This window comes from Aotus nancymaae, unplaced genomic scaffold (genome assembly GCF_030222135.1).
Source record: "Aotus nancymaae isolate 86718 unplaced genomic scaffold, 86718_ANA_hifiasm-v0.15.2.pri h1tg000053l, whole genome shotgun sequence".
NCBI lineage: Eukaryota > Metazoa > Chordata > Mammalia > Primates > Aotidae > Aotus > Aotus nancymaae.
Genome location: NW_026988467.1, coordinates 22602780 through 22623827, shown reverse-complemented (window position 1 = coordinate 22623827; position 21048 = coordinate 22602780). Strand labels below are relative to the sequence as shown.

Below are 21048 nucleotides of genomic sequence, written 5' to 3'. Positions count from 1 at the left end.
CTGGTCTGGGCTGCATGTTGATAAAATATGAACCCTTGGGACCAGCAGTGCCTGATCCACTGGCAAGGCCATGCCAAGGCAGTTCCATGTCCTGGGTGTCACAGCTGTGATTGGAAAGGTGCCTCTTTTCCCTGGCTGGACCTGGCACCCAGTGCCCTCCCTACCCTGGGAAGGCTGCCTGGGCTGCAGCTGTATGCTTTCCCACCCACCCTCAGCTCTTGACTCCGGCCCAGACTGCCTCTCCCCCACCGCTTTCATTTCCAGTCCCCCCTGTAGCTCAAGCATCTCACAGCACCACGCCTCCCAAGGGTAACCCACTCTGCCACTCAGCTGTGATTGGCTCCAGGGAGGACCTGAGTCATCCAGGGGCCCTACGTCCAGCTGGGGGGTGGGGGTGGAAGGCCTTGGAGAGGCCTAAGGGGACAGCATGTTCCTGCCAGTGAGCCAGTCACAGGAGTTTCCAGAGCTGCAAGGCCATCAAAGCAGGAAAACATCTGACACCGTGGACCTGTGCTGGACCCGCCACCCTCACCCTCTGGAGTCGACCCTGCTCCCAGGCAAGCCCTAAGCCCTGAGCCCCTCCCTCCAGCAGCTGCTGTAAGGGTATTTATAGCCTGGAGCGTGAGGGGTCAAGGACACGCACTTTATTTCGGAAGTGATAATTCCAGTTCCAGGTGGGTGAACCGGGGAGGACCTAGTATCCCCGCCCCAATTCCATCCTCAACTATAGTCCCTGCTCGGGACAGTCCCCACTCGCGCCCAACCCACCTAGAAACAGTCCCTTCTTACTGAGTTCCAAGTGTTCAGGCCAAAGAGATGGGGCTGTTGTTCAGATTCCTCTCCCCAGATTTCAGACCCCCAGATGCCCGCAGCGCTCACCCTCCACGTCCCCGGCAGCCCTCTGCCCTGCAGGTGGGGAGTGCGGCGCGGCGCTGACCTCTAGTGGTCGGCGTTGGTAGCGCAGGGCAGATGGCCCAGGTTGAGCGCGGGCGCGCGCCGGGCGGGGGACGACCACTTGTTCACATCCCGCTTTCCTCACCCCACTCCTCGTTTACCCGCACCCTTCTGCTCCTTGGCTGAGGCTCAAGGATTGAGCCTGGCAACGCAGGCGTCTTTGGGTAGCTGCCTTCCCGGGACTAGGAACCCTGGATGGGAGGAGTTGTCTGTCCGCTCACACTGTCCCGCCGCCACCCGCATAGGGGTAGGCACGCAGTTACTGTCTGCCATCCATCCATTCGTCAAATATTTGCGGCACACGTGCCAGGTCAGAAAGAAAAGGACACGACACGGCCCGCCCCACGGGGCCCGCAAGCCAGTCCTGGGACCTGACCGGGCGGGACCGGGGCAAACACTGGGCTGCGAAAGCGCAAAGGAGACCCAACCCATCGGGGTCGGGGAGGAGGGCGAGATAAGTCCCTGGAGGAGGCGATGCTCTGAAAGACAAGCAGAAGTTAGCTGGGTGAAGAAGCAGAGAGCGGTGCTCCAGGAAAGGTGCTCGGCCTCAGTAGAGGCTCCGCCACCGAGGGCTGGCGGGAGAAGGTAAGGCCACGCCCCCTGCTGTAATTGGCCAACTGGAGTCCGACGTGTGGGCCCGCTGGCTGCCATGATTGGTTCTCCGGTGTCCCTGGGCGGAGCCCGCAGGCAGGTGCCGCGCCCTCTGGGAGCAGGGCTGGGACCTCCGCTGGGGTCTCTGCGAGTCGCCCCCTAGGGCTTCTCCAGGCTGCGGTACTTTTTGCGCTGCACGGACACCGGGTCCTTAAAGAGCACCGGGTCCAGACGCAGATGAGAGGACCGCAAGGGCATCTGGCCGAACGCTGCCGCTATCTGGTTGATGCAGTTGGGGTCTGGGGCCTGCAGCTTTGGCCCGGGCTCCGGGCCCCCAGGCACCTAACAGGGACAGAAGCAATGCGTTAATGGCCTTCTCTGCCTTTTCGAACTCCCCACGCCCGTGCAGCAAGAGAAACTAGAATTAGACAGTGAGAGGGAATCCTCCCCAACATCCCCGCCAGTTCCGATCAGTCCCCCTCAGTCCTCACCAGTGGAGCAGCCTCCTGGCGCTGCTTGCCATAAGGCACCTTGATAGGGGGCAGCTTGGTGACTGCCGCTACTAGGAAATTCATCAGGACGTCCACACAGGTGGGTGCCTCATCTGCCAGGGTCCTCAGAGCCTTGGGCAGGGAGTGGGTGAAGAGAGTGTGGTAATACCTGGACAAGGGGAAAGGACAGGGAGAGATTGCAGAAAAATTCATCCCCAGGCCCCATTCTCCTCCCCTCTGACTTCACCGCTCCCTTCCATCCCCAAGCCTTTGAGCCCTGGCTGCCTCCGAGAGTTCCCATCCCTGGCATAAACAGCTCTCCACTGTGCTGTGCCCGGGGCTCATCTGCAGCCAGTGGTGTGTTCCCTGCCCTCTCCCCCACAGCTCCTTGGGGCCCCCATCCTTGGGCTCTGAGTTCTTGGGGCCCCCATCCTTGGGCTCTGAGTTCTTGGGGCCCCCATCCTTGGGCTCAGAATTAGGTGGGCTGGGATCAGCTGGTTTCAAAGTCATCAAACATGGCCAAAGACCAGTTGTGGATGAACCAGGCTGATGCTGCTCTGGGTGAGCCTCACTTCACACGGCCCTCAGACAGGCCAACCTCACCTCGCAGACATTCGATTATTCTTCACTCTACTGAGAATTCCCTGCAGAGTTCCTGGGTACTCTGCAAGAGGTTCCAGGTTATGCATATTTGATTTAAACATGTTTAAGGAACCCCTCTAAAGAGGTCCTGCAGAATTCAGTCCCTACCCCAAGACCGGAGCACTTCAGGCAGCTTCTGGAAGGTCTGGGATGGTCCCCAACCCATCACATCCACATTTATAAAGCATCAGGACTATTCTCTTGTCATCTCACCACCAGAAAACCCACACACTGCCCTTATTCACTCCATGGCTTTACTTAAAATAACAACTGTTACCATTTGTGGAACCTCTGTGTGCCACGGACTTCATTTAATGATCACACCAGCCCTGGGAGATGAGTCCATCCCATTTTACAGATGAGGAAACAACTCTAAAGAAGTGAGGAGATTTGCCCAGGATCCCACAACTAGGAAGTGGCAGATCTGGGCCTTGAACCTGGATCCCTGGGGTTCAACCTGAGCCACCCTGCTCCTGGTTCGGGGTAGGGGGGTCTCTGATCCTCTGATCCCTTTGCGGGGTGAGGGTCTGTACCTATGGTAGAAGGCAGCCATGGTGAGAACCATGGAAAATTCATTTGTCCTCTCAGCGGTGTAACCCCAGCCACCGTGGGCCTCGTCCCAGAAATGGCTCGACGTCAGGAAGCCCACCATCCGCTCTGGGAAGCTCTGCCACACCACAAAGGCAAAGTCCACCTGGAGAGGGACTCAAGTAAGTTGGGAGGAAGGACCTCCTAAATACCTAGGACATCCAGAGAAATGGAGGCAGGGCCAGCCTGGCTGAGGGCCAGGACAGGACTCAGGGGAGAGGAGACGGGAGCCATGACTTGGAATTGGCTGGAAGTGTGGCATGAAAGCTTCCAGGGGGCACAAAAACAACATTCTCAAATGAGTTCATGGAAATTCGTGCCTGGCGCGTGCCTGGCTTGCTGGGGTGGCTTCAAATGCAAGAGGCTGGACCTCAGGATCTGGGGTCTCCCCAACTCTGGGAACTTGAGGGACTGCCAGGGTCCTCTGGCTCTATGTCTACCCACACTGGGCTTCTCTTGGGCCCAGCCTTCACCTCACTTGTGGAAAGACTGCTGTGGGCATCGAGGCTGAGGATGGCATCAGTTCTGATGGTGCTGTATGGGAAGAAGCGATCACTAACCTGCAGGAGGAGAAGGGAGGCGAACTCAGCCATTGGAACCTCCCTCCACCCCCATCCAATAAGTAGAAGCCCTTCAGGCACAGTGTAGACACTTGGGCCGTGAATAGGGCAAGCCTGTGTAGAGCTCGCAGTGTAGACACCTGGGTTGCGAATACAGCAAGCCTGTGCAGAGCTCGCAGTGTAGACACCTGGGTTGCGAATACAGCAAGCCTGTGTAGAGCTCGCAGTGTAGACACCTGGGTTGCGAATACAGCAAGCCTGTGTAGAGCTCGCAGGGTAGACACCTGGGTTGCGAATGCAGCAAGCCTGTGCAGAGCTCATTCTGGGACCTGGGCAACTCATCTGACCTCTTTGGATTTCAGTTTCCCATTTGGTAAAATGGGGCAGTTAGTCTCTATGGACCCTTCCAGTTTTGACATCTTGGGATTAATCCATTGTCATATTGTCATATCAACTGTGGGAGGAATTGTCAAACATCTCTCATTTGAAAGAAACAGATCTAGAGAGATGAAGGGACTTGCCCACAACCATGCGGCAGGCATGGTTCCAACCAACCACGGTTCCCAGAAGCCAGCCCTTCCTGGCCCAACGTGCTGCCCTTTGTCCATGTTTTCTCAAGATCCCGCGTTTCTCCTCCGTTTCTCGTCTGAGATATTAACGCACTCCTCTGTCTTCCCCCATCACATAAGCCCAGTGCTTTGGAAGCACAATTCACAGGGACCAGGGAGGGAAGAGAATCATTACTATTAGTTAGCCCTGCGGCTGAAACCTACTGTGCCATTCTTCAGGCCCAACTGCAGCTCAGGCCCAAGTATTCATAAGACACCCCATGGGTGCCCTCCCCCAGCTCCCAGCATGGGCCCACCCAGTTCATGCCTCCCCTCATCCCTCACCTTCCTGCGCCCATCAATGACTGTCAAGGGCACTGCTGTTTCCGTCCACCTGGATGGGAGTGGCCTCTCATTGCTCCAGAGAACTAAGATCTAGAGGACAGGAGGTTGTTCCTGAAGTCTGGGATCTGGGGCAGAAGGCGAGTTGCGGGGGGTGGGGGGGCAGGAGTGATCTTTCTCAAGGTGGAAGAAGTTTGAGAAGTCAGCTTTATAAAGTGCACATGGGAGAAGGGCTTAGTTGGCTTCAAGGTCCTTTTACCACTGCCCTGTCCTTGTCTCTGGGCTTGTAGGAGGCAGGAATTCTGGTGACATGAAGGTGGTGACTGTGACTTTAGAATTCAAGATGCTCCATCCCCATCTTTTCTCTAAGGTTTCATTCTCTTCCTCAGCCTCTTTTATCACTCCCAGCCCAGCTCAGATGGCCTGTTTGGAGCCCTTCTGTGTGCACCCTGGCTGAGCTAACTGCTTCACTTCCTCTGCAAGGACTCTAGTGAGTCTATGTGGCTTCTCTAGAAGTAAGATTTGACAGTCTGTGTGCCAGAAAATGCTAACTCAGTCTGAATCTCTGGGCAGAATGCTTCCCTGCTTTTTCTCTGCTCAGCATTGAGCCCAGGGCCTAGTGCTCAGAAAATGACTGCTGAGTAAAGCAATGAATGTTTCCTTCTCCAGCCTCCCAAAGAGACACCTGCTTTTCATGTGGCTTCATCAATTTCTGTGGGGAAAAGGCAACAGAATCTTGGGACTTACAGAAGAAGGCAGCAAGAACACTCAGAAATCTTTCCCATGCCTCCCCGCAAAATGAGTGGTCATCCTTGGGGTCTAGAAGTCATCAGGGCCTTGCCCTGTCCCTTGCCCCCACCCTGGATCCCAGGACTCCAGCTGGGAAGGGAGCAGACCTGGGCACAGTGCTGAGAGCCTGCCACCGCCTGGATGAGCTTCAGGGGGGGCTGGTCAGAGGCCCCCACCCAGATCAGGGCGCTGAATCTGCCCTCAGGGCGGGAGCCTGGGGGAATGAGACACAGGCTATTAGGGTGGGAGGGAACAGAACCCCATGAAGAATGACCTGAGTAGGGAGTCCCAGGGGCCAAGGAGGGTCTTGGTGGGGCTCTCCGGATGAGGCTGGGGCAGCCCTGGGTAGAGATGAGGGGACTTCAGGTTGTCCCATCCCCAGGGCATACCCTGTTGCAGGTAGTAGAAGGGGAAGTCCTGGGGGCTCGTGGAAAAAGTAGACAGGGCCAGGAGTGCCCCTGGGGGGCTGTTCCACAGCAGCGAGGGGTGAGCTGATGTTCCAAAGATCCGGTCCTGAATAACCTGAATGAGAGAGGAGCTGAGCAGAGTGAGGGATCTGTGTGACCATGGCCACACCTCCCCTTCCAGGCTCTGCGGAAGGTGGCAGCTGCATCGCCAGACCCCTGGGGTCAGAAGCTGAAGTCTAGCATAGGGTGCGCTCCATGATGTTGCTCCAGAGGTGGCAGATGGTGGTAGGGTCACTGCTTCCCCTTCCTTCCTTGCCCGTGACAGATGTCACTAATGGGTCATGACATTCTTTTGGGACTCAGAATCTCTCCCAACATAGCACCCCAGGCAGTCATCAGCAGTCAAGTGGCATTGGCACATGCTTTGAAATCTATTGGCCACAGCCGTCTTCTCTACAGATGGGGAAACTGAGGCCAAGACTGGAGGAGAAACTTGCCCCAAATCTCACAACCAAGTCTCAGATTCATCCCAGGACCATCTTCAAGATGGGGCAATCCCTAAACACTGGGACAGAGGAGTATGGAGAGGTGACAGGGATGAAGCAGGAGTCAAGGGCCAGGACCCTCATCAGGTGAGCCCCCTCACCTCCAAAGTGGTATGGATGACCTTCTCCACAGAGGAGAAGTAGGCATCCCACAGAAACTGAGTCTGCTGACGGAGGGCGAGGACCTTTGCAGGGGACATCTCCTGGAGGGCAGCCAGGACCTGGGGCAGAGAGAGAGAAAAGTGGCAGGTAATAGAGCAATTTTGAGCCCAGGAGGTTGAGGCTGCAGTGAGCCATATTCATGCCACTGCACTCCAGCCTGGGCAACAGAGCAAGACCCTATCTCAAAAAAAAAAAAAAAAAAGTGTTCAGGGGTCACACAGAGTTGGGTTTGAATAACACTTGGTAACCATGTGACTGTGGTCAAGCTATTTAACCTCTCCCAGTGTTTGCTCATTAATTGCTTAGTACATTGTAGAGGCTCAGTAAATAAATGGTAGCTACTACTCACCACCTCTACCATTCTCAGGGGATTCAAGGCAGGTCATACATATATATTTCAGAACTGGACAAAATTAGTTTCATCAGACGGAAAAGTTGCCATGTGTTTTGCTTTCCCAGCCCAGACCCTATGGAGGCGCTCTGAGTTTGAAGTTTTTTGTTGCCTTCCCCTAAATTGATATCTAAGCAGTCACAGGCCATTGGAGCTGGGCCCATGGGGATTGTCTGGTCTAGCTCATCCTATTGTAGACATGGGAAAACTGAGGCTAGAAGAGGATCAGAACTTGCTCTCAGAACCCTTAGGAATCTCTAGCTCCATCAGTTCCTATCGGAGCCCGAGTGGGGAGAATTGGTGCTAGGAGAAATTCATCAGTGTCCATAGAAGGAGGATAGGAACGAGGACTGAGGCCAGCCTAGATCCAGGGTTCTGGGTCCCTCCCCTTTCCTGGGTCCAGTTCCCACCCTGTGGGCAGGGCTCTGAGTTACCTGAAGCAGGAGCCTCTCATCAGCTACGATGGCCGCCTTGGTCCAGTCGATGACCTCGGAGAAGGGCAGCTCCCAGCGGGGGCTGAGAAGCACCGGGATGCAGCCAGCCTAGGGGGCGGGGAGGTCACAGGAAGCCCAGCCCCACCCTGCACATACTCACCCCACGCCCCCAGTTCCCAGTTGCCCTTGGGGGCAGGTGGCAAAGAGGACAGGAAAATGGGGTTTTTCTGAGAGGGGAGGTTACGGTTGTTCTGCAGAGGGTGCAGTGAATGGGGACAAAGGCACACCTGAGGCCAGGAGTAAAGGAGCAGGCAGCTCACTGCCCCTTCTCATTGGCCTGGACCCAGAAGACCTGCCAGCTCATGAGTGCTGAGGGACAGAGGACTGGTGACATTCAAATCGGAGTTGTACCTGCAAGGCTTGGAGGAAGCGCGAGGCAGCCTGGGGACGGTGGCCAGAGATGAGGCAGAAGGTGGCATTGGGCAGCATCTCCCAGCGCTGAGTCCTAAAGAGGTACACAGGGAGGTCCCTGCGCACGTGAGCCTGGACAGTGCCCTTCGCCCCACCAGGATCCCTCAGTGGGAGCACCCCACACTCACACTCCCAAATATGCAAACCTACTTAAGCATATGCACAGCGGCACACTGACACACTAACACAAACACAAGCCTCACACTGGCCGTGCATCTGCGGTTAGACCAGGAGTCAGGAGCCCTGTGTCCCAGCTCTGCCTCTGCCCTCGGTGGTCTTAGTTAGACACTTCCCTTGCCTTCTCTAGCCTCAATTTCCTCATCAGTAAAATGGGAGGAAGCAGGCCCTGATGTTTCCGAGGCCCTGCCTGACTTAGACATGCACATCTGTCCAACCTGACTCTGCCACATGTAGACTTTCGGCACCACTCACCTTCGCAGCCTCCGAGCCCAGCCCTCCCCACCACACTGAGAGCCAGGCCTATGAAAGGCTCCTCTGTCCTGAGGTGGGCTGGGCCCCCAGCCTGGAACCACACAGGAAGCTGCTGCCCAGAGGCCCCTGGCCTAGCGGACAGGCCACCTCTGTTCCTCCCACTCAGCCCCCAGCCCTGGCCCAGGGCCACACCCAGGCTGTGTGTGCCTGTTGGGGAGGGCAGGAGTCCCAGCCTCCTCAGAGCCACCCGAAGGGGACCATCGCCTGTGAAACCAGCTGGGGGAGGGATAAAGGGAGAGACCAGGACACAGGCCTGCTCAGTGTGGACTCATGAGTAGGTCCCAGAGGGTCCTAGGACCCTCCTTAGTTACAGCCTGTTTGGCTGTGAGCCTGAACCTCCAAGAGGCAGAACTGGGATACTTAGGCAGCCTCAGGCCTATGCCCCACTGAATAGATGGGGAAAGTGAGGCCCAGAGAGACACAAGAACTGGCTCAGGGTCACAGATAGGGTTGGGGTGGACCTGGGACTAGAACAGAGATGTGCCAGCTCCTGACCCTGAGTTATCTGAACCACCCCAGAGCTGCTGCTTAGTGGTCTCCCAGGGACCCCAGCCTTCTTACTCCTCCCGCCATGCTTAAGTGTCCACCAGGCCCTCCCTGGAAGAAGCCACAACTTAGCGTCAGGACACCCTTCACCTCATTAAAAGCCACAGCAGAGGCCAACCAGGTACAGCCCCCTTCACCCCCAAGTCAACCTCTAAGGAACTGAAAACCTCTAGGTTAAGGCTGAATAAACTGCACCACTGAGCCTTAACCTCCCTGGATCCTCTGTGCCTTTAAGATCCCTTCTCCCTCACATTGGAGGGCCCCTCCCTGCCTTGTCAGCCTGAGGAAGTCCTCCTACTCATCTTTTTCTTTGAAACAAGCTCTTGCTCTGTCACCCAGGCTGGAGTGCAGTGGTGTCATCACAGCTCACTGCAGCCTCGACTTCCCAGGATCAAACTGTTCTCCTGCCTCAGCCTCTGGAGTAGCTGGGACTACAGGCTGTGCTACCATTGTCTGGCTATTATTAATATTCTTATTATTACTATAGCTCTGTTGCCCAGGCTGTCTCAAACTCCTGGCCTCAAGTGATCCTCTTGTCTCAGTCTTCCAAAGTATTGGGATTACAGACATGAGCCACTGAACCTGGCTTTCTCCTATGCTGTCTTAATGTCTAAGCTGAAACATCACCTCCTCTAGGAACCCCTCCTTAATCTCTCCAGAGATGGCTGTCTCTGCTCCCACCTCCCAGTGGACTGCAGTGGTAATGATCAAGCTAACCTACATTGAGTATGTACTTTGCTTCAGGCACAGTTCTAAGTGCTTTGTATGTATTACCGCAGTTCATTCTCACAGCACCTCTATGACATGGGGGGTATGCACTGTTATTATCTCATTTTACAGATGAGAAAACTGAGGCCCAAAGAGGTCACACAGCTCTGAAGTAGAGGAGCCAGGCAGGCAGCCTGTGCAACCACTCTTTGCTTAACAATGTGTGTCGAACAGTTGACTTGCCTATCTCTCCTACAAGTCTGAGCTCCTTGAGGATGGGGCTGTACCTCCCCCATCTCAGCATCCCCAGGGCCTAGCAGGGTGCCTGGTGGAGAATGGACACTCAGTGGGTGCTGCCTGAATGCTCAGTGTGACACTAGGAAATACATCTGGGACCAAGAGACCAGGTATCCGAGAGGTCAATTTCAGCAGAAATTCTAGTGATGGAGCAGGCTGAGAGTGCAGCCAGTGAGTGGTCTTTGGAGGTGGTGAGTTCCCCATCAGTAAAGGCAAATAAGTAGAGGCTGCATGAGCACCTGTGGCGGGGAACGGGGAGTGTGTTACAGAGGGAGTTCATGCATCTGTATGGTGACCACTGATGAAGTCTTAGGATTCTGTGGCCACATAAAGTATACCATACACTCAGGGCCTCAGTGCCCAAGGGTGGTCAGCGTGGCTGTACCCATGCCTCAGCGCTCTACTGGGGCCTGGCCAGAGGAAGGGCCACGTTGTGACTTCCATGTGGCCTAGGCACTTTGGCCTTCACAGTCCCTCCTGCCATAGAAAAAGAATATAGTTCATAACTGTGTTGGTATAAAAACAAACAGTATTATATATTAAAACATTTTCTGCCAGGTGCGGTGGCTCACGCCTGTAATCTCAGAACTTTGGGAGGCTGAGGCAGGCAGATCATTTGAAGTCAAGAGTTCAAGACCAGCCTGACCAAAATGGTGAAACCCTGTCTTTACAAAAATTAGCTAGGCATGGTGGTGGGCACCTGTAATCTCAGCTACTTGGGAGGCTGAGGCAGGAGAATTGCTTGAACCTAGGAGGTGGAGGTTGCAGTGAGCCAAGATTGTACCACTCAAGTCCAGCACAGACTTTGAGTGGGCAACAAGAGCAAGACTTTGTCTCAAAAAAAAAAAAAGATTTTTTTTTCTTCTACCTGAAAGTTTAATTCTGCCTTTTTTTTTTTTTTTTTTTTTTTTAATTTTTTGAGACAGGGTCTCACTCTGCTGCCCAGGTTGGAGTGAAGTGGCGTGATCTCAGCTCACTGCAGCCTTGACCCCCTGGGCTCAAGCAATCCTCCCACCTCAGCCTCCCAAGTAGCTGGGACTACAGGCATGTACCACCACACCCAGCTAATCTTGTAATTTTTGTAGAGACAGGGTGTCGCCATGTTGCTAAGATCAAGCAATTCACCCGCCTCAGCCTCCCAAAGTTCTGGGATCACAGGCAAGAGCCACTGCACCCAGCCCTGATTTTCAAAAAATGAAAATATTTTCATGGGCCTATAAAAGTATCATGGGCCCTAGGTACTGACTGCGCCCCTTGTTCCCAATGGATACAGGCTAGGGGACTTTAAAACATGCATCAAATGTATGTTAAAATATGGGGGAGAATATACATATTGCTTGTACACACTCAGTTTCTCAGAAAAGACACTGGAAGTGGTGTTTGGCTCCAGGCAGAAAAACTGGGTGGCCGGGGAGAGGGGTAGAAGGGAGGCTTTTCACTCTATGCCCCTTTGTGCCTTTGGAATTTTGTAACATGTGAATGAATTACCTATTCATAAAAATGAATAAATAACAATTTGAATGGGTGGAGATTTATTCCAAAGCAACAAGAGACTGTTCAACCAAGGTGGAAAAACATGGACTTTGGAGCCAAAAGTATAGGGTTGAATCCCAACTCCACTGCTTCCAAGCGCGTGATTAGAAAAGTGAGAGGCCCTTGGAGAACGGGGGACCTTGTCACCCTGGGCTACTCCACCTCTCTGAGCCTCAGTTTTCCGTTCCCTGACATGGAGATAATAATACCTCCCTTGAAGGGGGCATGAGAGGATCAGCAGTGACTTAGGTAAAGTGCCTGGCACAGCACCTGGCCCAAGGCAGGCACTCCTCAGACGTAGCCTCCTCCCCTCCCAACTCTGGCCCGGCTGAGGGAATGTGGGGCAGTGGCAGGAACTGTGAATGGCCTCTTTCTCTGGCCAGCACTTGTTTATTCAGGCTATCTCTCTCACTCTGTCCCTATACTGTCTGGCCCGGGCAGCTGCCTGGCACTTTGGAGAAAGTGAGGTTCAAGCTACTCAAGAGATGACAAGTCCCGTCACCTGCAGGGAGGCCGAGGACAAAGACAAAACTCCTTGAGGGTCAGAGGACAAGGCTACCAAGCTTTGCCCCTGGGAAATAAAACTTATCAAAAATGCTACTCAGAGGGTCAGCCACACTAATTAGAAGACCATAGCCAGCTCTCGTCAATTTCAGATCCATTAGTAAACATTTAATGAGCACCCACCTGCTTTGTGCAGCTCCCTAACTTTCAGTTTCTCAAAGAAGTTCAGACTGAAATTGCTTTCAGGTTCACCAATAATGAACTGTGCTTAATGGTAACTAAAGTCAGCCAAAAGAAGAACTTCCTTTAAGAATACCTGGGTGCCTCAACAGAAAAGTGAGGCACAAGAGCCTTGTCGCCCAAAGCGAGCTTCTGCCTGAGCTCGAGCTGCAAGGGCTTGGGCGAGATCCCTGACTTTTCAGGCTTCCTCCTTGGAGACCACTAGGGATGGGTCCTGGCAGAAGGACCCTGGTGCTGACCAGGACAAGTCCTTTTCTACTCCTGATTGTGAGGGCTCCCTGGAGGCCTCCTTCTACCTTCAGAAAGTGGAAAGATTTCATTCCCACAAGAGCCTTTTGACTGAGATACATCCCCAAGCAGAGGCAAGAATCCCTGGGAGGGAGCGGAGCTCAGAATGACTGATGTTGTTCGAGCAGAGAACAGGGAGAGAGACCTGTGGGAGGATACCAGAGTGACAGTTCCTGACTCAGGTCTGCCCCTGCATGGGGTGGATACAGAGGGAACCCTCTGCCACCGGGGCCCTGGGCAACCTCAGAAGGACTTCCATTCTTGCCTGCCCAGCCAGTCTTTGGAGACTGCTGGCCTGCTGGGGACACAGAGGAGTTAGAGTGCTTAGAGGACAATCTTTATCACCTGAGGCGCATCACCCCAACTAGCCCAGGTGGAAAACAGTTTCTGCACAAGCTCACCAGCTCCCACAGGCCTCCAGCCCTTTATATATATATCAAGTCCCTCTCACTGGCAGAAAGTTCTTCCTTAGATCTGACCTACGTCATATTTGCTATAACCAAAGGCTGTTTCCTTGAGAGGTTAATCCCCAAAATTAGAAACAGGAGCAGCTTCCACCTGTGACTGTGAGGCCCCTCTGAGACATTTGATGAGTGATCATAAACGTTTGCTTAAAACTCAGAATTCTCATACTGAAGGCTTTGGAGACAGGCAATTCTGGATCAAAACACTAGCTCCTTCCGGCTGGGTGGCCTCAGAAAAATTACGTAACCTGTCTGAGCTTTAGTGTCTGGTACACAAACACTTAAATGCTAACAACTGGTATATTTTATTATAATAATGATTTATATAAGTGCTTAGCACAGAGTAACCACTATACATATGTATGTGGAAAAAAAATATTAGGGTAGGAGGTTTGGAATAAGGGAGAGGAAGTAAATAGGAGTGAGTTGTGTTCTATGTTTTTTAAAGATCCCCAGGGAAGAACTCCAAAACCTACCTTAGATACCCCTTTGCAAAAAGTCCCCATCTTAATGGAAGTGCTCTCTGCCATCTAACCTGGCTCCCTCCTGCTGCAGCTGAGGCCTAAGTCTGCCAGGACTACCTGGTTCTCCCATCTCAGTCCTACATTCTACCCTCACCTCTGGGCTTGTGTCTATCCCAGCCCCCTCCCATCCAGCCCCCAAGGCGAAAGGTTCACTTACTGCCCAGGTCCAGGGTCTTGCTCACAGCGCCCATCCCACGAGCAGGCAGAGGAGTTGGTGCCTGCTGTGCGCCACCCACCCCTCTCCTCTTCCAGGGCTAGCAGGGCTATCCTGGGCTGGGGGCTGTGTTGCCGCAGCTGGCCAGGAGCCCCACCTCGCAATGGGTGGGCTTCAGGGAGAAAAGGGAGGGCCACATCAAAGCCGGCCCGGAAGGAGTCCACTGTGGGGCTGGCCTCGGCCACCATAGCCTGTCCCAGCTGGAAGGTCCTGGGGCAGGGGGCTGGGTGGAGACGAAGGACCAGATGGTTCCTGCCCCTGTTCCATTGCAGAGGCATTGAGCTGCACTCTCCAGTCTGGGCATCCAGGCTGAGAAGGAGGAGGAGGCAGGCCCCAGCAGGGCTGAATGTATGGAAGCGAGAGCCCTCAATGGAAGCCAGGATCTTGCGATGGGTCTCAGAGATTGGTCCAGCCGCTGGGTACACGAATACCTTGAGGCCATCACCCCTGCACTTCGAGGTGTCAAAGCAGGATCCCCAGTTGCAGCTGCCACCATGGGGGACTCGAGGAGGCTGAGCGGCGTCTTCTGGGAGCTCTCCAGGCTGGGAGAAGCTCTGCAGGAGGTCTGCGTCCAGCCAGCGAGGCCAGCCTTGGGGAGCCCGGGGCAGAGGTCTGGGAGGCAATGCCAAGCGGAGAAGGGAGAAGCCTCCCAGCAGGACGAGCAGGAGCCAAGAGGCTGACAGTGCCAGCCAGAGGGACTTTCTTCTCCACGACTGCATGTGGCCACCCACAGCCGGGGCTGGGGAAGCTGGGAGGCCTCTGCCAGCAAGCAAGCAGGAAGAGCAGGGCCTGTTGGGGGAGACGGGAGCTGGGACCGGCCTGCTAGTCCTGCACTTTCATCGTACAGATAAGAAGACTGAGGCCCATGGAGACCAGGCCACCTGTGTAAGGTCAGACAGTGAGTCACAGGCCAGGCAGGAGGAGGCCAGGTAGGACCCAGCTTGCTGGCCTGGCCCCCCTGCTCTCAGAACTCTGCCTCCTTGGCCCTTGGACAACCAAGCCACCCTTTGCCCTCCCAGTAGGGACCACTGCCCCTGCGCACTGCTCTGGCTGACGCAACCCCTGTCCAGAATGCAGGGCCGTGTCCCTCTGCCCTCCTGGCTGCACCCCTTGACCTTACCCTCAACTGAGAGGAGGGCTGTCTGCCAGGCCATGGGGACGAGTCAGGGCTCCCACAGGGGGTGGCTTGGCCAGGGACAGGCTGGAGGGAGCAGGGCTGGTCTTCCCACTCCTCCCCTCTCCTGAGCAGCCCTGGCTGCCCCTGTGCCCGCTGGCAGACACTCCCGGGCTGTGGGCATGTGGCTGGAGCTGAAATTAGACCCTGCGTCCCATGTGGCTCATCGGAGTCAGCTGAGGTCACAGCCTGGGTGCATCTGGTGCCCCCGCTTTGGAGGGCCAGGCTGGCGCGGGGTCCTGGTCCTCATCCACTCTGTCGCTGCCCCAGCTCAGGAAGTGTAGCCCCTCTTCCCCGCAGCCCAGCAGCTGCCTTGCACTGTCTGGCTTGGAGCTATCACAGTGCAGAGGCCAGGGCTGTTGTGCCAAGCCCCGCAAACCCTGGGGTATCTCTTCCCGGCCCTCTCCAGTCGGCATCTGGCTGGTCTAGACCTCTTTCCTTAGAAGCAGCCTGGCTCCTCCCCTACCAGCCCCGATTCGCTCCTGGCTGGGAGGCAGGGACTCCATTTAACCCCTTCCAAACCAGTTTCCTCAACTGCTAATCCAGCCAGCAAGTACCGCAACTCACAGCTGGCCATGAGCTATCACAGCCTCTGTCTCAGTCCTCTAGCCACCCTCCAAGGCAGAGGTCTACCTGTCATTTTTTATAGATGAGAAAAGCTCGGAGAAGGGATGGACTCTTCCTAAGGTGACCCAGCTAAGAAGTGGCAGAGTGGGATTTGAACCCTGAGCTCCTGATCGTTGGTCACCCCAGCCGTGGACCCTGTGGCTGGAGTAAAAACTAGACCCTGCACCCGCTGTGGGCTATCAGAGTCAGTGGAGGTCAGAGCCTGAGTATGGGGACTCTACGATCGGCAGATGAGAAGGTCAGCAGATGAGACGAGTGAGGACTTAAGGGGTGGAGGTGGAGGAATTGGGTAAGGTGCCCCCAACTGTCCCCAGGATTGGTCTCGCTTCCTTCAGCAGCCCCACCCCCAATCTCCTGCAACTCCCAGCCTTTGGCTCCAGTCTATATGGAAAGTTCTCTCTGTACTTGACTCTCTGTGAATCCAGGCCCCATGGAGGGATTTCCCTGGTCAGTGCCCTATGAGGGGAGTCAGGAGTGGGTGATGCCATCCACTGAGGAATCACTGGGGTGACAGGGGAGACACACTCTGGCCATGAGGAGCCCTGGGCTCGTAACGGGAGGCATGGGGAGTCGCAGACTTGAGTGGGCTCTGCCTCTTCCCCTGACTGCCTCAGGGGTGTGGGGCCTCCGTCCCCTTATCTCTGGGATGGGCATAATCTCAGCCAGGAATGGGTTGCCAGGTTGACCCAGGCCTGTCCCCTGGGGTCCCTCAACAAAGGGTGGCCTCCTTTCCCCTGCTTGCCTCCCTTTCATCTTGGAGGGCTGCTGATCAGATGAAGAAGCCACCATGGAACGTGTTGCCCTCAGTGAGCGGCCAGTCTGAGACTGTCCTAAAAATGGTCCACAAAGGGGAAACTGGCCTCTCAGCACTAACGGCTAAGTCACTCAGTGATGAACTGTGGCTCCTGCATACCTCAGTTCTCCAACGCTGAGAGGCCCCCACACAGGCCACTGGCTGCTTCCACTTCGCGAGCCCCCACCTCACCATGCCCAGCCAACTCCTCATCCTGCAGGAGTCAGCTGAAAGCTCCCTCCCCATTGGAGAAGGAAGCTTCTCCAGTGTTCCTCAGGCTGAGTTAGAGCCCCCTTCTAGGTCCTCATGTCACTCCTTCATCCCTCTATCCCCATATACAGTCATTCACTCATCTAACAAACAGGAGTGTTGAATATGGGCCAGGTTCTGAGCTAGGCCAGGGGACACGACGCTGAGTAAGAGTAATCATAGCTGACACTTGTATTGCACTTACCATGTGCCAAGCATCTCTCGTTTGTATCAGCTCGTTTCATCCTTGCCCCAGCCCTAGGAGAGAGAAGTTGATGATCCACATTTTACAGATGAGAAAACTGAGGCCCAGGGAGCTTAAGTAATTTACCTAAATTCTCATGGCTTAGCCAAGATTTGAACCCAGGGAGTGCACTCCTATAACCACTGCACCATTCCAGCTCCCAACAGGGAGGGAGACAGATGAGCTTGCTATCCTGGAGAAGACAATTACAGAACTAGGCAATTGCAGGCAATTCCAGAATGAGGGGAGGGGACACTGAGAGTACAAAGAAGGGCTCCCTATCCCAGGGAGCCAGAGAAGGCTTCCGAGGAAGTGATACCTACCCTAAGACCTGAAAGAGAGCAATGTGGTTTTTAGAAAAATCACTGTGGCTTTCTGTGTGGAGACAGACAGGAAATGGCAGGACTGGAGGCAAGGACAGCTTTTTGATGGGTCTGTCACCCCACAAGTCTCTCATTCATTCAACAGCTATTTAATGAACCCCTACTGTGAGGCCAGGCAGGTGTTAAGGACAGTGAGCAAAGCAGAAAAAATCTTGCCCTCCTGGGAACTTACCTTCCAGGGAGGGGAAAAAGGCAAGAAGAGAATGAATAAATATCTCATGCTATTTGGCAATAACCTCTGGAGAGATGGGATGAGTTGCAATGTTAAACGGAATTACAGGAGGCCTCATCAAAAAGCTGGCGTTTGTGGCCTGGTGCGATGGCTCACATCTGTGATCCCAGCACTTTGGGAGGCTGAGGTGGGCAGATCACTTGAGGCCAGGAGTTCAAGACCAGTCTGCCCAACAAAGCAAGACCCTATCTCTACTAAAAATACAAAAATTAGTTGGGTGTGATGGTGTATGCCTGTAATCCCAGCTACTCGGGTGGGTGAGGTAGGAGGATTGCTTGATTCCAGGAATTTTAGGCTGCAGTGGGCTATGATGGTGCCACTGTATTCTAGCCCAGGCACAAGAGGAAGACACCATCTGTTAAAAATGTAAAGCAAATATAAATAAATAAGCCAGGCAAGGTGGCACGCACCTATAATCCCAGCTACTCAGGAGGCTCAGGCGGGAGGATGTCTTAAGCCCAGGAGTTTGAGATCAGCCTAGGCAACATAGCAAGGCTGTCTTTATTGTTTTTTTAAAAGACATATATATATATATATATATATATATATATATATATATGCATTCAACAAATATTTGTTGAATGAGTGAAGGAATGGATGGATGGACAAAGTTGAGATGGCTAGGAGGCCAAGGCCAACTGGTTTGGGGTTTGGGGAAATACCTAATCCCGTTCTATTAATAGCTCTGTGCATCCCCCATCCCAGCCCTGAGCACCCTGGCTGGCTCCTGCCCATGCCCATATTTGTGCACACACAGAAGCCTTCTCCTACCTTCATCCCGGTGGAGGAGGCTCTCAGGCCAGCTGAAACCTGGCCTTGTCTGGACTGCAATTCACAGGGTTGCCCTGGGGCTCGGATGGAGGAAGAGAAGGCAGGGGCATCCTGGCAGGCAGGACTAAGATCAGGGATTTGTCAGGGGCCTCCATCGGGCTTTTCAGTGCTCAGTGAAGCCACCAGGAGCCTCCATCCTATACCTGGGCTCTGGTCAGTGGGACAGAAGCAAACAAACCAGGGGATGGGAATGAGCCAGAGCAGGAAGGAGAAGACAGCACCGAGGAGAGGGCCTAGCTTCTGGTGCAAGGTAGGCGGCTTCCTGGAGGAGGCAGAAGACTTGTTTCTTACAAGACAAGATTGAAGTAGGCCTTTGTGTGAATTTGAGAGCTCTGAGCACTGCAGTGTGTGTCATAGCTGTGGTGGTGTCACAGCTGCCTGGGTGCTGCCTGGGCATGGGGGTGCCTCCTGCCTGAAGCACCAGGTGTCATATTGGCCAGAACACCCAGGCAGAAAATGGGGCCTAAAAATACCATGTTTCACCTGAAGTGTTTCCTCTCTGCACCCTGCTTGGCCTTCCTTCCCTCCCTCCTGCTTCAGGCTGGGCCTGAAATCTTCAGAAGGAATGGCCCTGGTCCCCAGAGGAAGGGACCCAGCAGTAGAGTCCTGTGGTTAAGAGCACCTGAGCTCTTTAACAAGCCGGGTGTTCCTGTGCAAGTTATTTCACCTCTCTCTGCTTCTGTTTCCTAGCAGTAAGATGGGGATGCTAGTAATAGCTCCTTCTTTAAAGGCTTGCTGGGAAGGAGATTAAATAAATGAGATAGTGAGTGTATAACATTCAGCACACCATGCCTGGTGTGGAGCAGGCCTCTAACAAATGGCACCCTTCTGTCCCTCCTCAGACCCAGGGAGGTGAGACTCGCCCAAGGGGCGCCGAGGTATCCATCTGGCTGGATCAGGACCAAGACTTGGGCTTCCCCCTCCCTGTTCCTCTTGCTGCACCTCCACCTCCATTCAGGAAGAAAGAAGATACTTGGACTCCAGGAAACGATCACCGTGGAAACCCATCTGCTGCTTCTTGTCTATGGCTGTTTGTTTCTCCAGCTCTGGGCTGCCTGAGTGTCTCACTGCAGAATTAGCAAGTGTGGAGGCTGGAGGTTTCCGGAGGCTTGGGGGTCGCAGTTCTCTCTTGCCTGAGCGCAGAGATAACCACAAGCCACGGTGAATCCCAAACTCTGCAATATCAATCAACTCCAGATGAGTGTCTGCCCCGGTAGATGCCCCCTCCGACACACACACTGGATGCAGAGCAGTTCCTGAACCCCACAGGGTACAGGGTCAGGGAAGCCATCTGGCGGACCTAGGGATGGGGGATGGGGAAGCAGGTTCCAGCCTCTGTGCCTCTTCTAGGCATGGCTATGTGACCTTGGACAAGTCACACCCTTTCTCTGGGCCTTCATTTTCTTTTTTAAGTATTTTTTAAATTTATTTTTTATTTTAAAATTTGTTTTAGAAACAGAGTCTTACTCTGTCACCCAGGCTGGAGTGCAGAGGTGCAACCACAGCTCACGGTAGCCTCAAACTCCTGGGCTCAAGTGATCCTCTCACCTCGGCCTCTTAACACACTGGGACTACAGACATGAGCCACCACACCTGGCCTCGGGCTTTTCTTTTCTTTTTTTCTTTTTTTTGAGATAGAGTCTTGCTCTGTCACCCAGGCTGGAGTGCAGTGGCACGATCTCAGCTGACTACAGCCTCCGCCTTCAAGCAATTCTCTGCCTCAGCCTCCTGAGTACCTGGGATTACAGGCACCTATCACCACGCTTGACTAATTTTTGTATTTTTAGTAGAGACGGGGATCTCCATGTTGGCCAGGCTGGTCTCGAACTCCTGACCTCAGTGATCTGCCAGCCTCAGCCTCCCAAAGTGCTGGGATTACAGGCATGAGCCATTGAGCCCAGCCTTCTTTTTTTTTTTTTTTTTTTGAGACAGAGTCTCACTCTGTCACCCAGGCTGTGGTGCAGTGGTGCGATCTCCGCTCACTGCAACCTCTGTCTCCCGGGTTCAAACAATTCTCCCACCCTAGCCTCCTGAGTAGCTGGGATTACAGGTACCCACCACCACTCGTGGCTAATTTCTAATTTTTCTGTTTTTAGTAGAGATAGGGTTTTCCCATGTTGGCCAGGCTGGTCTCGAACTCCTGACCTCAGGTGATCCACCCGCCTCAGCCTCTCAAAGTGCTGGGATTACAGTGTAAGCCACCACGCCCAGCCTCAGGCTTTCATTTTCTTATCATTAGCCTAAAATGGTAGCAGAACTTGGCTTTTCAGAGCAAAAAGATCAGAAATTCTTGCTCAGAAGTAACCCTGACACAGGTCGGTAGGTCACTCCTTCCATTTCCCATCCTGTCAACATGACTTTGTTAAGGAAAATTTTGTAAAACTTAGAAGTGAAGCAATGAGGAGCCTGTGTGGCCTTAATCCTCCCACTGGGGCATTGCATAACAAGCTCTCAAGTGTTGTGGGACTCCCTAAAGGGGAGTAACTTTGTTTGCCTTTTTTTTTTAAGACAGGGTCTCGCTCTGTTGCCCAGGCTGGAGTGCAGTGGCATAATCATGGCTCACTGCAGCCTTGACCTCCCAGGCTCAAGTGATTCTCCTACCTCAACCTCCTAAGTAGCCAGGACTACAGGCATGCACCACCACCCCTGGCTTTTTTTTTTTTTTTTTAAATTTTTAGTAGAGATGAGTTCTCTCTCTGTTGCCCAGGCTAGTCTCTAACTCCTGGGCTCAAGACATTCTCCTGCCTCACCCTCTCAAAATGTTGGGATTACCGGCATGAACCACTGTGC

General features: G+C 53.9%; 1 protein-coding gene across 4 annotated transcripts; it reads right to left on the bottom strand.

Moving 5' to 3' along the window:
• Positions 1 to 629: 629 nt before the first annotated feature.
• On the bottom strand, positions 630 to 16806 carry EXTL1 (exostosin like glycosyltransferase 1). Of its 4 annotated transcripts, none has more exons than XM_064363506.1 (12): positions 16774 to 16806; positions 13669 to 14514; positions 7856 to 7973; positions 7445 to 7552; positions 6559 to 6678; positions 5895 to 6027; positions 5613 to 5719; positions 4720 to 4809; positions 3740 to 3826; positions 3212 to 3372; positions 2037 to 2205; positions 922 to 1887 (listed from the first exon to the last, which is right to left on the bottom strand). In XM_064363506.1, the coding sequence occupies exons 1-12, from the start codon at positions 16785 to 16787 to the stop codon at positions 1705 to 1707; spliced, it is 2136 nt and encodes a 711-aa protein (XP_064219576.1). In that variant the 5' UTR covers positions 16788 to 16806; the 3' UTR covers positions 922 to 1704. The 4 variants fall into 4 exon arrangements, with proteins under 4 accessions (XP_012295642.2, XP_064219576.1, XP_064219577.1 ...); XM_064363507.1 differs by having other exon boundaries at positions 7856 to 7949; positions 16774 to 16805; XM_012440218.2 differs by lacking the exon at positions 16774 to 16806 and adding an exon at positions 14846 to 15320.
• Positions 16807 to 21048: the final 4242 nt, after the last annotated feature.